At 39.7% G+C, this 16812-nt stretch overlaps 1 protein-coding gene across 1 annotated transcript in view; it reads left to right on the forward strand.

Annotated features, from left to right (window-relative positions):
• The window catches only part of LOC135479216 (UDP-glucose:glycoprotein glucosyltransferase 1-like), a 65019-nt gene that overhangs the window by 39344 nt on the left and 8863 nt on the right, over positions 1 to 16812 (forward strand). Inside the window, exons 24-35 of the mRNA XM_064759009.1 lie at positions 772 to 870; positions 4069 to 4171; positions 5164 to 5243; positions 6385 to 6574; positions 7112 to 7163; positions 8549 to 8655; positions 9332 to 9417; positions 10506 to 10590; positions 12513 to 12595; positions 13999 to 14091; positions 14715 to 14799; positions 16505 to 16614. Of these exons, the coding sequence (XP_064615079.1) occupies positions 772 to 870; positions 4069 to 4171; positions 5164 to 5243; positions 6385 to 6574; positions 7112 to 7163; positions 8549 to 8655; positions 9332 to 9417; positions 10506 to 10590; positions 12513 to 12595; positions 13999 to 14091; positions 14715 to 14799; positions 16505 to 16614 (1173 nt within the window). The remainder of the gene's footprint in view (positions 1 to 771; positions 871 to 4068; positions 4172 to 5163; positions 5244 to 6384; positions 6575 to 7111; positions 7164 to 8548; positions 8656 to 9331; positions 9418 to 10505; positions 10591 to 12512; positions 12596 to 13998; positions 14092 to 14714; positions 14800 to 16504; positions 16615 to 16812) is intronic.

Below are 16812 nucleotides of genomic sequence, written 5' to 3' on the forward strand. Positions count from 1 at the left end.
TGGACATACCTGAATGATTTGGGAATAGCTGAAAGATTTTCTCATTATGCCCTGCACCATCATTAAGATTATTTCCATGTATGGATTTAGGGTTACTCTGTTGAAAAAGATCGCATTTCAAATTTTTCAACCCTTCTGGGGGTTTTCCGTCCGACTCAATACTGACTGGCAGTCCTGGAATGACCCTTATCATCTCTCCTAATCATGAACTCACCCAATATCGGGACCCAATACCAGTTAAGACACTTTCAAAGTGACAAGAAGTGAATCTGACAAACGTCCTTCTCTAATGATGGGTAGGAAAAATTTGACCCTCAGTCCAGTATTGCTTGAGAAAACAATCAATTCCAGCAAATAAACCCATGCGAGCTATTTACTGGACACTTCCTGCCTTACTATGTGTTTGCAACTTGATCGATTGACTTTTGTCTTAACCTTTTAACCATGGTTGTGAATTTCCTCCCTGCTCTGCCCATTTTTCTCCCTCCATAATGCCAACCATGATCGTAAAAGTGAATTATTCTTGAGTACAGTGTGAAACAGCAATGAAATGAAATAATGTTAAAGGATGTGCACAGACTGGATAAGTCAAAAAGAAAACAGACCAGCTTCAGGCATATATGTATGTGTCCTTCATGGAATCAGTTCAAATATGAAAGTACTAATTTATCTGCAAGTATGAAATTAAAATTATTTTCCCAAGAACATGCAAAATACATAATTAAACTTCTTACTTGTTGTATTCAGGTTCTCATTATTTGTCTTTTCCAGAGCCAGTGAACAAATCATGAAGACTGGAGCCCTTCTGTCAAGCAGACGGCAGAGTGATACTAGCAGAAAAGAGCTCCACTTCAAAGGGAAACAACACAGGTTGGTCTTATAGAAGCTGTAGAATCAGTCTGTGGAATGTAATATCTGAAGATAGATTTTAGGCTTTCAGAAAATGACTTGTCACATGGTCAATGCACAGTCGGTTTATTATACACTCTGACCATGCTCCGAAGTTGAGCACATTATTGGTGTGTCATCTGGCTGAACAGAATGGCAGGAGGGAAGATGATCAGTGCATTGTTGACAGATGATCAACTCTGACCGAGTGCTGGAGTTGAGCACATCATTGGTGTGTCATCTGGCTGAACAGGATGGTAGGAGGGAAGATGATCAGTGCATTGTTGGAGTTGAGCACATCATTGGCGAGTCATCTGGCTGAACAGGATGGCAGGAGGGAAGATGATCAGTGCATTGTTTACAGACGATCAGCTCTGACTGTGCTCCGAAGTTGAGCACATCATTGGCGAGTCATCTGGCTGAACAGAATGGCAGGAGGGAAGATGATCAGTGCATTGTTGAGAGACGATCAGCTCTGACCATGCTCCAAAGTTGAGCACATCGTTGGCATGTCATCCTGGCTGAACAGGATGGCAGGAGGGAAGATGATCAGTTCATTGTTGGCAGATGATCAGCTCTGACCGAGTGCTGGAGTTAAGCACATCATTGGCGAGTCGTCTGGCTGAACAGAATGGCAGGAGGGAAGATGATCAGTGCATTGTTGACAGATGATCAACTCTGACCGAGTGCTGGAGTTGAGCACATCATTGGTGTGTCATCTGGCTGAACAGGATGGCAGGAGGGAAGATGATCAGTGCATTGTTGGAGTTGAGCACATCATTGGCGAGTCATCTGGCTGAACAGGATGGCAGGAGGGAAGATGATCAGTGCATTGTTTACAGACGATCAGCTCTGACTGTGCTCCGAAGTTGAGCACATCATTGGCGAGTCATCTGGCTGAACAGAATGGCAGGAGGAAAGATGATAAGTGCATTGTTGACAGATGATCAGCTCTGACCGAGTGCTGGAGTTAAGCACATCATTGGCGAATCATCTGGCTGAACAGAATGGCAGGAGGGAAGATGATCAGTGCATTGTTGACAGATGATCAGCTCTGACCGTGCTCCGAAGTTGAGCACATCATTGGCGAGTCATCTGGCTCATCAGAATGGCAGGAGGGAAGATGAACAGTGCATTGTTTACAGATGATCAGCTCTGACCGAGTGCTGGAGTTAAGCACATCATTGGCGAGTCATCTGGCTGAACAGAATGGCAGGAGGGAAGATGATCAGTGCATTGTTGACAGATGATCAACTCTGACCGAGTGCAGGAGTTAAGCACATTATTGGCGTGTCATCTGGCTGAACAGAATGGCAGGAGGGAAGATGATCAGTGCATTGTCGACAGACGATCAGCTCTGACCATGCTCTGAAGTTGAGCACATCATTGGCTAGTCATCTGGCTGAACAGAATGGCAGGAGGAAAGATGATCAGTGCATTGTCGACAGACGATCAGCTCTGACCATGCTCTGAAGTTGAGCACATCATTGGCTAGTCATCTGGCGGAACAGAATGGCAGGAGGGAAGATGATCAGTGCATTGTTGACAGATGATCAGCTCTGACCGAGTGCTGGAGTTAAGCACATCATTGGCGAGTCATCTGGCTGAACAGAATGGCAGGAGGGAAGATGATCAGTGCATTGTTGACAGACGATCAGCTCTGAACGTGCTCCGAAGTTGAGCACATCATTGGCGAGTCATCTGGCTGAACAGAATGGCAGGAGGGAAGATGATCAGTGCATTGTTGACAGACGATCAGCTCTGACCATGCTCCGAAGTTGATCACATTATTGGCGAGTCATCTGGCTGAACAGAATGGCAGGAGGGAAGATGATCAGTGCATTGTTGAGAGACGATCAGCTCTGAACGTGCTCCGAAGTTGAGCACATCATTGGCGAGTCATCTGGCTGAACAGAATGGCAGGAGGGAAGATGATCAGTGCATTGTTGACAGATGATCAGCTCTAGCCGTGCTCCGAAGTTGAGCACATCATTGGCGTATCAACTGGCTGAACAGAATGGCAGGAGGGAAGATGATCAGTTCATTGTTGACAGATGATCAGCTCTAGCCATGCTCCGAAGTTGAGCACATCATTGGCGTGTCATCTGACTGAACAGAATGGCAGGAGGGAAGATGATCAGTTCATTGTTGACAGACGATCAGCTTTGACCGTGCTTCGAAGTTGAGCACATCATTGGCGAGTCGTCTGGCTGAACAGAATGGCAGGAGGGAAGATGATCAGTGCATTGTTGACAGACGATCAGCTCTGACCATGCTCCGAAGTTGATCACATTATTGGCGAGTCACCTGGCTGAACAGAATGGCAGGAGGGAAGATGATCAGTGCATTGTTGACAGACGATCAGCTCTGACCATGCTCCGAAGTTGATCACATTATTGGCGAGTCACCTGGCTGAACAGAATGGCAGGAGGGAAGATGATCAGTGCATTGTTGACAGACGATCAGCTCTGAACGTGCTTCGAAGTTGAGCACATTATTGGCGAGTCACCTGGCTGAACAGAATGGCAGGAGGAAAGATGATCAGTGCATTGTTGACAGACGATCAGCTCTGACCATGCTCTGAAGTTGAGCACATCATTGGCGAGTCGTCTGGCTGAACAGAATGGCAGGAGCGAAGATGATCAGTGCATTGTTGGAGTTGAGCACATCATCAGAACATCATGTGGAAGAATGCACTGATCAGAGGGAAGATCGTCAGCGTATGATTGGCAGATGATCGGCTTATACATGGTGTAATACAATCCACACTGAGACCAAGGAACAAGGTTAAAGTTGGTCTGTACTCTGGTTTCTGAATTAGAGACTGGCTTTATATTGCTACATATATTAATTAAATTTGATGGTATTGGAACATTTTGTACCTGTTATTGACACATGTATTAATTAAATTTGATGATATTGGAACAGTTTGTACATGCCATTGCTACATGTATTAATTAAATTTGATGATACTGGAACATTTTGTACTTGCCATTGACAGTTTTGGCAGTTCAGTCTGTGTTTGTATCAAGAAATATGACTTGTACACTTCCATGTAAGAGGCCTTTGAAGTAAAACATGATTTACTACAAAATAGATTACACATGCACATAATAAGGAAAAGATTTAATAGTCATGCAAAAAACATAATTCATGAATAAATCTGCCTCTTCCTTGCAGTGTTGTGCACATTAAGGCGGATGTTGATGCTCCCACATTTGAGGTAGAGGCCATATTGGATCCATTGACCAGAGAGGCTCAGAAAATGGCTCCAATTTTGGCAGTGAGTTCAGTTAATTGTAGCCTGAATGAAGGTTTGATCTGTTTGATCGATGCCACAAAGCTGTTTCTGACTTAAGTCAAAACTTAACATACGATTTTAAAGCTTTTTTGTAGGCTTTTGGAGTTGCAGTTTTGTCTACCTCATCAATGTTAAGACAAATGTGTCCAAATTTCAACTTCCTGTGCCAGAAACTAAGCTTGGTGGAAAAGTTTTGGCTTAAGTCAGAAGTGGCTTTGTGGAGTCAGCCTCAGGGCCTTGAGAAAATGATGGAATTTTGAAAGGAACTTTTCCATGTGTTATAAAGTCTGGCAAACAGTTGAGTTGATGGAGGTGTTGCAGATGGGACAGGAAATTCGTTGAATTTGAGTCCACAGAATCAGTCTGCTGACATTCTCATGGGGTAAATTTTGTTTCATGATGTTTGAAATTGCCTAATGCCCTGTTGTGCATGTTAGGAAGACAGGAAGTACAACTAATTAATGTCATTTTACTTTGCTGCGAGCTTTTATTCGTGTATCATGGAAAATGAGAGTTTTCAGCCTCTGAATGCCTTGAAAAAGCCTGGAATTGTAATATTTATGAATTTTGAACTTTTGAAAGTGTACTAACCTTACACTGTTGTTTTTATTGGTTTGTCGCCCTTATGGGCACTTAACTGGGCCCATTTTCACAAAGGTGTAGTGCATCTACAATGTCGCACATACAGGGCAAAGGGACGGTAAAAATGACAAAATATCGTATGACAAATGTCCGATATAAAAATGTTGTACTTAGCTTTGTGAAAGTGGCCTTAGACCTATTAAAAATGATGGTACATGTGTAACATGAAGGTCATGATGGTGTTTGTAAGTAACACTGCATAAGTAACAGGGCATGGGGACATTTTACTGTGAATATTTAGTACATGTAGCTATTATTCTGTAGGGGACATGTGTTGTAAAGTAGTTAGCTTCCAGAATGGATTTTGATCTTTGTGACCCTTTTGTTGATAGGTGTTGAAAGAAGTGGCAAATGTCAACATTCGTATATTCATGAATTGTCGGGACAAGCTGTCGGAGATGCCATTGAAAAAGTTTGTACCTCTGATTTATTCATTTATCTTTGCTTTATACAAGAATTTGTAATCCTGGTCAAGTCAGACTAGAGACTTGTTGCTGCTTACTTGGTGCTCTGCACTGAGAAGGTTAGAGCGAGGAAACAGGACTGGTGGACCCGGTGTCAGTATAATGTGACTGGGTGGGGTGTCATGTCTAGTGTCTTTTGCACGATACTTCAGTGGCGGCAGCACTTCGCGACATGGACTCGCGCTGAAACAATAACACACAGTGTCTGTACATACTCCTGATCATTCATCATTGGTTGTGGGTTTCCTCTAGGCTTTGCCCAGTTTCCTTCCACCATAATGCTGGCCACCATCGTATAAGTGAAATATTCTTGAGCATGGCATAAAACATCAGTCAAATAAATAATCATTCATCATCGTCATGTGGCTGAAAAGGTGTTAAGTACATTGTTAAACCCCAAGCACTGAGACACACGTACATACATCTATATAGATTTATTTCATTTCTTTTGGAGAAGGATTCATGCTTGTCATGTTTGTCATTTAATACATACAGACAGAAACTCGTGGAAGCATATCAAAGAGGGAAATTCGTTAGTAAATAAAGTCAAAACATTTTGGAAATCTGAAAACGCTTATGTTTCAGGACAAATACATGAAGCTGTAATAATGTGTAATAGTATGGTAAATCCTGCTTCCTGTGGAGTATTAAATGTAATAATGGCAAACTTGTTAAACTCCTTCCTGCCTTTGAAAAAGCTGTGCACAGTGATGTACTCTCTTGTTCTCTCCGGCATGTCACACAATTTGGGGCATTTGTAGTTACAAAACACCTAGATTCCTATTTGGTTGTATGCGGGAAGGTCTGCCAGCAACCTGCAGGTAGGCGTGTCCTTCACTGGTTTCCTCACACCATGATGTTGGTTGCCAGTTTATATGTGAAATATGGTTAATAAAACATCATTGAAACAGATAAATAAAATCTCCTCCGCCTGTAAACACCATGATTTGATTTCTTCCACCAGTAGACACCAATAGGCTGTGAACCCATGCATTGAAATCATTTCTAACATGACACATGTTTTCAGTTCTGAAAAATACGAGTTGGTGTTATAGAACAATTCCACATGTATACATTTTGGGCTTCCAGTTTTTATCGCTATGTCCTGGAGCCAGAGATCCGGTTTAAAGTAGATGGAAGCTATTCAGCCGGGCCGTCAGCAAAATTCACTGACATGCCGCAGAAATCTCTGCTGACCCTCAACATGGACCCCCCAGAGAGCTGGCTGGTGGAGTCTGTCATGTCTCCATATGACCTGGATAATATTCTACTGGAAGAGGTAATTCTTCAACTTTTTTGCGTGCTTGCTTCAGATATTTATTCAGGCATATTCTGAGAGCATTATTCTGTGCAGACTTGACAGCATATATTTAACCCTAAAAGTGGACAATTAATGTTTGTCTCCAAAATCAGAATAAAAGAGATGCAAATATCTCACTGAAAGTTACCCTTCATCATTGAAAGGTTGGAGGATAATTGAAAAGTTGAGGAATAATTGAAAAGTTGGGGGATAATTGAAAAGTTGGAGGATTATTGAAAAGTTGGGGGATAATTGAAAAGTTTGTCTCCAAAATCAGAATAGAAGAGATGCAAAGATCTCGCTGAAAGTTACCCTTCATCATTGAAAGGTTGGAGGATAATTGAAAAGTTGGGGGATAATTGAAAAGTTGGGGGATAATTGAAAAGTTGGAGGATAATTGAAAAGTTGACCAACAGAGAGATGGACTGTGTAATCACAGCCAATGGTAGGTTTTGATTCAGTGTACACAGGTACAGATATCTTTGCTCACTTTGATGTCCATCATGACTGTTTCAGGTTGCCACAGGTGTGAATGCTATATTTGAGCTGGAGTACTTGTTATTAGAAGGTATGAAATGGATCTGTGCTCAACATCTGTTTCTCACTGTTTTTAAGTTATTTATTTATTTCTATTTGAATAACACTGTACTCTAGATTTTTTTGTTTGAACGAGGACGTCAGTTATGTGGATGGAGAAAACTGAGGTGCCCTGGGTAAGTCCCGTGTTTGATGTATACAGATATGCACAGCAAACTGGTGGGAGATGTGGTCTTAGGTAACCATTAGAGCGCACACACAGCCAGAAGGGCATTGGCAATCACTTACTGTCACCAAAGCCCTGTAAGTAGTGAGAGTAGGGTTTTAAGTTCATTGTTAAGATATGTAAAGCCATGTGTAAAGATTGGTGTTTTAAATTAAGCTTCGAACAGTTTCTTCTCAACTTTAAATCTTCTTAAACTGGTGTAGTTGATAGATTATCTGCCTCGTAATGAGTAGATCCGGGGTTCATCCCCAATTAGAGCTGTGCCCAGGACTACTACCTCGCTTGGAACTTGCTTGAAAGTTGGGCAAGTATTAGTTGGCTCGGTGTCAGTAATATCTGACTGGGTGTCTTCAACATGGTGTTTTAGTGAGGTAGCACTACACTATAAGTAAAATGTGTCAGCATTATGTCAAGCTCCCCATAAGATAGAGACGCCATCTTGATAAGTCTGAATTACTGCTGAAGGCGATGTTAATCATCAATCAAACATACAAATCACAATTGCAAGCTATGTTAAGCCCCAGTAAAATAAACCAATTTTTCATTTAGCTACTGTACTTGTACCTTTAAAAAGATGGGAAAAAGAGTTTCCAGAATTTGCCCACAACTTCATTTTTTCTCCTCCATCTTATATCTTTGACCGCATCCCTCAATTCAGCCTGTGAAATGTTCGGTGACCAATCTGTCAAGTGGCTAATTGTTACATCGCTATTTTTTCTTCTGTTTTTTTGTAGAGCTACACAATAGTAATCCTAACTCATCTATTACCTTTGACCTTTGTGTTGTCATGGTCGTTTCTGTGACAAAATGACAGGCCAACCTCCACGAGGTCCTCAGTTTGCTTTTCTTTTAATACTAATACCTTTGACCTTTTTTTTTCTGAAGGTCATTGCTATGGCAGCTTTTCAGGCCAACCTCCACGAGGTCCTCAGTTTGCTTTTCTTTTTATACTAATATAGGATAACTTTTGACCTTTTTTTTCTGAAGGTCATTGCTATGACAGTGTTTCAGGCCAACCTCCACGAGGTTCTCAGTTTGCTTTTCTTTTTATACTAATATAGGATAACCTTTGACCTTTTTTTTCTGAAGGTCATTGCTATGACAGTGTTTCAGGCCAACCTCCATGAGGTCCTCAGTTTGCTTTTCCTTTTATACTAATTCTGGCTAACCTCTGACCTTTTTTTCTGAAGGTCATTGCTATGACAGCGTTTCAGGCCAACCTCCACGAGGTCTTCAGTTTGTGCTGGGTACAAATTCCACTCCTGCTGTCATGGATACCATTGTCATGGCTAACTTGGTGAGTAGCTTAAAAATTGCTGAAATTATCAAAGTGAACATAAACAGTGTGAGTCAGTGCTGATCAAAGTGTCAGGAAAAACTCTTCTCAAAACTATTTCCATGCTTTTTTTTTTTAGAGTTGTTGTTGCACCATCAAAAATATTTAAAGTCGGATAAAATATGGTGGCCTTTTTGGACCACATTAAAGTGAAGGTACATTGTATATCATGACATTTCATAAGAAGTTTTCCTATTTCTCGTCAGAAAACATTACGAAGGTTTCTATTGTCTGTCAGATTTTCTGTGATGAACTACCTGTGTATTGTTTAAATAATTTCTTTTTTCTTGGGGTACACATAATTTTTGACTTTATGTACACTTTAACACTGCAAACAAAATCCAGATGGAAATTGAACATACATGTACATGTAAAATCAGTCAGTATATATTATGAAGTTTGATGTTTGTAGTCCTGCTTTAATGCCTGCATAAACATGTGTATATGTTTTATGGCAGGTGTACTTTTGTCTTGAATAAATCTATCTGTATGAGTATGTACCTACCTTAAGTAGCATTATTTTTATTATAAGCTTAAGTTATGAAATAATTTCCAAATTATTGGTAAGTGGTTAGTTTAAGAAGTCTTTTTTTTTGTAGTATTTTACCTGACCATATCTTTTACGTTACGTTTCCAGGGTTATTTCCAGCTGAAGGCAACACCTGGTGTGTGGTTTTTGCGACTTCGAGAAGGAAGGTCATCGGACATCTATGACATATCAACGTGAGTCATTTCACTGCTGGACGTTCACCTGTTTTCACTGCTTGTTGTGAGTGTGTGTGTGTGGGGATGGGGGGGGGAGGGTAGCTTGCTGACTAGGGTATTGTATTCACTGACATATTACAAAGTCTGCCAGCTCTCTGCAGATAGTCGTGGGTTTCCCCGGGGCTCTGTCTGTTTTCCTTCCACTGTAATGCTGCATGGCGGCCATGGTATAGGTGGAATACTCTTTATCAAGCAGTACTGTGTAAAACACCAATGGAATAAGTGAATAAATAAACTTAGTACAAAGAGAAGAGGGTGGGGGTGGGGGGGGGGTGAGGAATGGTTGGATGAGCGTGTCTTTGATATGTTTGTCATCCAGTCACATGGGCAGATAAAGTGTTGTTTCAATGCCATCTTCGACGCGGGGAATTTTCGAGAATTTACAACTGCCTCCATTGCTTCAAAATATTGGTATGTGTATGTTTGATTACGGCAAGAATTTTGGGGCTCTTAAAGGAGAAGAACACTTAAATTGCAAACAAATACCATTGAAAAGAGTATGCATTTCCTCACAGGTGCATGCCATAAAAAAATTTTAATATGTACCTTAAGATAATAAATTATAAAGAAAGTAAGCGCCAAAATCCGCTGTAGGCGACTCCATTTTGCCTAAGAACTAGTCCTGAAGTCTTCTGTGTTAGGAGGAGAATTTCCGTTGGAAACCGCCGAAGTGCAGTTCGTACATTTCCGGTAGAACTCTTCTTCCCATAAGGTAATCAACAGTACAGTTCGTTTTTCGCTTGACGATCGGGAAACCGGAATGTTGGGTGTAGATTCCCAGTTTATGCCAACACGCCGGAAGTTTTAACGACTCTCATTGGCCGAGAGGCAACACGCCCCCAGTATAAATTACAGGGTGTTAAAGATGGAGGATGAGATGGACTCATTTGCCATTTTCAGACTTTACGTGTATGGCAAGGAAAAATGGCAAAATTATGCAGCAGGCACCACCAAATAGAAGAAAATGTGCTCTTTTCAGCCCATAGTGTCATGTTTTTAAGTTTCTTCTCCCTTAAAAATGTTTATTTTCATTTGTTGTTTTCTAGGCATGATTTCACGGACACCCCTGAAGGGTCTTCAGATCTTGTGGTTGCCATCAACAGCTTTAAGAGTAAAATCATCAAAGTTAGAGTAAGTGTCAACAGTTGTTACAGTTATGTGTCAACAGTTACAGTTATGTGTCAACAGCTACAGTTTGTGTTACCAGTTGTTACATTTATGTGAAAACAGTAATGGATACATGAAAAGGAACTATGAAACAAAGATTATGTTTCTATGACAAGTGAAGAAAATTATACCCTGGGATTTTTGTTGAAAAAATTTCAATTTTGAGGGTATTTTTATACCTGTTAATTAGCCTTCCATTTTATGCATATTTTCCGTCAACTGTCGTAAATCAAGTCATTGTTGATCTTGCTCGGAACTCTGTGAAAACCCTCAAAGTGCCCCAAGCCTGGTGAACCGTGTCCCTAGTGTGGGCAAGGTGACGTACACAGATACTGCATTGCTTCTTTGGCCATCTTAGTGCCCCCTCAGCCCCCCCTCAATTTTTTTTTTGTGCTATTATATGTTATTACACATGGTAATCAGCACATTAATAAATAAAACCAAAGCATTTCATATATCCTTTAAGGCAGTGTAAGCATTAATGGTTTCTGAAGTTATGTACATGTAAAAACAGTAAGGCAGATCCGAAGTTATGTACGTGTGAAAACAATAAGGCAGATCTGAAGGTATGTACCTGTAAAAACAATAAGGCAGATCTGAAGTTATGTACCTGTGAAAACAGTAAGGCAGATCTGAAGTTATGTACGTGTGAAAACAGTAAGGCAGATCTGAAGTTATGTACCTGTAAAAACAATAAGGCAGATCTGAAGTTATATACGTGTGAAAACAGTGAGGCAGATCTGAAGTTATGTACGTGTGAAAACAGTAAGGCAGATCCGAAGTTATGTACATATAAAAACAATAAGGCAGATCTGAAGTTATGTACCTGTAAAAACAGTAAGGCAGATCCGAAGTTATGTACATGTCAAAACAGTAAGGCAGATGCGAAGTTATGTATGTGTGAAAACAGTAAGGCAGATCCGAAGTTATGTACGTGTAAAAACAGTAAGGCAGATCTGAAGTTATGTACGTGTGAAAACAGTAAGGCAGATCTGAAGTTATGTACATATAAAAACAATAAGGCAGATCTGAAGTTATGTACCTGTAAAAACAGTAAGGCAGATCCGAAGTTATGTACGTGTCAAAACAGTAAGGCAGATCCGAAGTTATGTACGTGTGAAAACAGTAAGGCAGATCCGAAGTTATGTACGTGTAAAAACAGTAAGGCAGATCTGAAGTTATGTACGTGTGAAAATAGTAAGGCAGATCCGAAGTTATGTACATGTAAAAACAATAAGGCAGATCCGAAGTTATGCACGTGTGAAAACAGTAAGGCAGATCTGAAGTTATGTACGTGTGAAAACAGGCAGATCCGAAGTTATATACATGTAAAAACAATAAGGCAGATCTGAAGTTATGTACCTGTAAAAACAGTAAGGCAGATCCGAAGTTATGTATGTGTGAAAACAGTAAGGCAGATCTGAAGTTATGTACCTGTAAAAACAGTAAGGCAGATCCGAAGTTATGTACGTGTGAAAACAGTAAGGCAGATCTGAAGTTATGTACGTGTGAAAACAGTAAGGCAGAACCGAAGTTATGCACGTGTGAAAACAGTAAGGCAGATCTGAAGTTATGCACGTGCGAAAACAATAGGTCAGGCTCTGCCCAGTTTCCGCCTGCCATAATGTTGGCTGCCGTCGTATAAGTGAAATGCTCTTGAGTACGGCATAAAACACCAGTCAAATAAATAAATTGAAGACACCAAGTAAAGCATTGTTGTTCTTCAATAGAAAATTGTCTAAATTAGCAGCTTTCTGTGAACAACAGCATCCTAACAGCACAGTGCAAAGTTTGGAATATTTTCTCTTTGCGAATAAAACCGGTAAAGCTATTTATAGTTCGTGGTAAATTGACCATACACTTGTCCTGTTCTCCTTATTTACAAGGTGGCCAAAAAGAAAGAGAAACTGAAAGAAGATCTGCTGAAAGATGAGGAAGAAAAACCAGGCATTTGGGATTCCATTTCAAAGTGAGTTTATTTTCCCTACACAAGTATTGTAGTATTTTTGTCACAGAAAGTTTACTCTCTGCATTTTTAGCATTATAATAATAATATTAACAATAATATTTTAATTCAGATTTTAATACTCATTGGGTTTTGCATTCGCAACTGAATTTTTCACTTCACACTGGCAGAATTATTTCCAGAGCCTTTGTGCACAGGCCATATCTACCAAATTTCACCTTAAGATTAGCATTTTTAAAGTGACACATTTTGCTTCGTTCTGATTGATTCACCTACATGTACCTTAAGGAGATTTTGATTAATTTCTCATCAGAAAATTGAAATCTCTACATTTTAAGTATTATTTTAAGAACCTTATGTACTTAGCGGCACAAATGTGTCTCAGCTGATCTAACCATGCACTGATAGAACAGACAGAGCCGAGCAGACAGAGCCACACTGACTTCTGGTATCACGCAGGACAACTAACATGTTCTGCGAGTAACAGTTGCAGAACATTAGGTTTTTAACGAGGAGATTTTGTCTTAAGCTGCATAAAACTAGTTTCTTTGAAGACACAGCTTGTAAAGGGATGCTTCAAAAAAAAAAAAAGCGTAGTCCCTCCTCCAATATGTACGACAAAATCATATGATTTCTGTGCACAAGTTGCCTCCACTTCGATGGGTTGGCCGCCATTTTTGGCTGCCGTACTCGCCGTCACGTGACCCAGGGATTCTGCTGGAAACCTCATAAGCTGTCAATCTATCAATAGCCTGTCTGTCACATAGAACTTCATGCATATTCATTTCACCTCGACTGCAAAGGCTAAAAATAAATTACTTACAATACCCCTCAGTTCTTTTGATTTGTTGGCAAGTGGTTGCAAAGAAACTGTCTAATACAGTTCCCGTTGGACATCTGGCTCTTCTGATGTTTTTCTGTTGTGTCTGACCCTGGGTCAAAGGTCAAGGAAGCCCAGTAAAGAAAACCATGTGACATGGAATTGATTTTTGTGTGAAATTATTGCATGAGAGTTCAAACATGCATGGCGAAAGTATAACGAAGCGAAGACGTTTTGTCTAAACTCCAAGGATTTACTCTACCCGTTGATCAGAACATAAAAACCTGTATGCAGACATGATTTATCTGCCATGGATGCATAAATCTACTACATCAGGGTTTTATTTAAGATTTAAGACTTATGATTTAAGGCTGCTGTTAAGGTTGAACAGCAAGCTTCTCTGAGATCATTCCAGGAGGGCATGAAGGTCACCTAGCAGCTTGTTACAGTAGCATGTTGTTAAATCTACTGTCAACTTTACTCATGGAGCTATATGTACTTCATCTTGAGTTGATATTCAGATGAATGTGCTGAAAGCAGTGTAGTACATTGACTTGTAGACATTGAAAGTATCTGTGTTTTTCAGCACCATAACTGGTTCAGGCACACCTGAGGAGACAGACAGTACTCTGAACATCTTCTCTGTGGCCTCAGGTCATCTGTATGAGAGGTTTCTCAGGTAAGTTAAATACAGGTGTGGCAATAACTGGTTCAGGCACACCTGAGAAGTACTCTGAACATCTTCTCAGGTAAGTTAATTACAGGTGTGATTTTACCTGAATCTTTTTAATATTTGTGGCCATTGTGTGCATGTCACCAATTAATTAAAAATTATATAAAATAAAATCTTTTGAAAATTTTTTCTCATTACACTCTAAAATGTGATAGTTTCGTGGACATTTCTTTGTTGTCTTTTCCTTATTGTTTTCATGTATAAAAGTTAAATAACTTGAAACTGATCTAAAACTGCAAAGAAAGACACGAATTACGAATTAAATGACTTAAAATTTCATCTTTGATTAAATTTCTCATTTCTCCAGATTCTAGGATTTTTAGAAAGGTGCTTTGAGTGGTGTTTGGAAGGTAGGATGATATCGGACTGGGAAAATGTGAATTTAACCACCAGAAGTATTATCATGACTTTTATTACCCTCAAAAATGCTCTTTATGGTCGAATTTTTAGGTCATTTAGGGTACAATTAGTGCATCACGGGAAGCCAAATCTGAGACGTACCAAATATTTGTGTTTCACTTTTAATGAAAGATTGAAGTTGAAATTAATTGGGACGTTTTATGTTTCAGGATTATGATGTTGAGTGTACTGAAGAACACCAAGTCTAAAGTCAAGTTTTGGTTTTTGAAGAATTACCTCTCCCCTACCTTTAAGGTTTGTTTTTGCCTCTATAAAGGTTAATCACCTGTACACTACCTTTAAGGTTTGTCTTTGCCTCTATAATGTTTAATCACTTGTACACTACCTTTTTAATCATTGATGTAAATTTGTTGAATATTATAAACATTGTTTGAGTAAGAGGTAGAAATGATGACCCATGATACGCAAAGTGTTGAGCGAACTATTTCCTCCTTATACATGGTTGGAAAAATCACGATTGTGTGCATCTGAACAAGTTAAGCAGTATTTCACGATCGCGTGTATCTGAGCAAGTTTAGCAGTATTTCACGATTGCATGTATCTGAGCAAGTTAAGCAGTATTTCATGATTGCGTGTGTCTGAACAAGTTAAGCAGTATTTCACGATCGCGTGTATCTGAGCTTGTTAAGCAGTAGTTCACGATCGCGTGTATCTGAGCTTGTTAAGCAGTATTTCATGATTGCGTGTATCTGAGCAAGTTAAGCAGTATTTCACGATTGCGTGTGTCTGAACAAGTTAAGCAGTATTTCATGATTGCGTGTGTCTGAGCAAGTTAAGCAGTATTTCACGATTGCATGTATGTGAGCAAGTTAAGCAGTATTTCATGATCGTGTGCATCTGAGCAAATCAAGCAGTATTTCACGATTGCGTGTATCTGAGCAAGTTAAGCAGTATTTCACGATTGCATGTATCTGAGCAAGTTAAGCAGTATTTCATGATTGCGTGTATCTGAGCAAATCAAGCAGTATTTCACGATTTGTGTGTATCTGAGCGAGCAAATCAGTATTTCACGATTGCATGTGTCTGAGCAAGTTAAGCAGTATTTCACGATTGTATGTATCTGAGCAAGTTAAGCAGTATTTCATGATTGCGTGTATCTGAGCTTGTTAAGCAGTATTTCATGATTGCGTGTATCTGAGCAAGTTAAGCAGTAGTTCACGATCGTGTGTATCTGAGCTTGTTAAGCCGTATTTCATGATTGCGTGTATCTGAGCTTGTTAAGCAGTATTTCATGATTGTGTGTATCTGAGCTTGTTAAGCAGTATTTCATGATTGCGTGTATCTGAGCAAGTTAAGCAGTATTTCATGATTGCGTGTATCTGAGCAAGTTAAGCAGTATTTCTTAGCTGGTGGCCTACACATATTTGTAAATAGTGTGGCACGTACATTGCATGATGTCATGTCTTCTTGTGTGACATAGCCTGGACTGTGAAAGTTTACTATACATGTATTTAATGTCCTACCACCTAACCCTAATGTCATTAAACAAAATGTTTAAATTTCAAATGGATCTGGGCAGCTAGGTGTGAACACCAAAATGTTTTAACAAGTGATATCTAACTGCCCTAATTCTTCATCTTTGTGGACCACCTCTGCAACTTATTCTTTTGCAACGTTTTGCAGCGAACTGTAGGATGTAGAGAAATAATTTGCAGTTTTGTAACGATTGCATCTGTAACGATTGCATCCGTAGTGACACAAACAAATCATAATTATTATGATAATTATTTCATAATAATTGTATGTATAAATTCCACTGAAAGTGGAATAAAGTGCTTTATGGGTCGAAAAGGTTGAAAACTTACAATAAATGCATCTACGTGTTAGATGATGTGTGTGTTAATAATAACGGTCAAGTATTCTTATCACAGTACCACAATAACCTCGGCTCAAAGAAATAAATATTCATCAGCTTTGAAATGTCTGGTTTCCGTTTTAGGATTTTATACCATACATGGCTGAGCATTACGGTTTTGAGTATGAGCTTGTCCAGTACAAATGGCCGCGCTGGCTTCATCAACAGACAGAAAAACAGAGGATTATTTGGGGGTAAGTAGTGCGACTGAAATATCTGATCCTTAAATTATGTCACACAAGTGGTTTTAGTCTACATTACAATTATGTTCCTTCCCCTGTACCCAACTTCCGCAATATATACTGTACATGTAGACAGCAATATATACATGTAGACAGCAGTATATACAGCAATATATACATGTAGACAGCAATATATACATGTAGACATGT

The sequence above is a fragment of the Liolophura sinensis genome, chromosome 12 (assembly GCF_032854445.1).
Source record: "Liolophura sinensis isolate JHLJ2023 chromosome 12, CUHK_Ljap_v2, whole genome shotgun sequence".
NCBI lineage: Eukaryota > Metazoa > Mollusca > Polyplacophora > Chitonida > Chitonidae > Liolophura > Liolophura sinensis.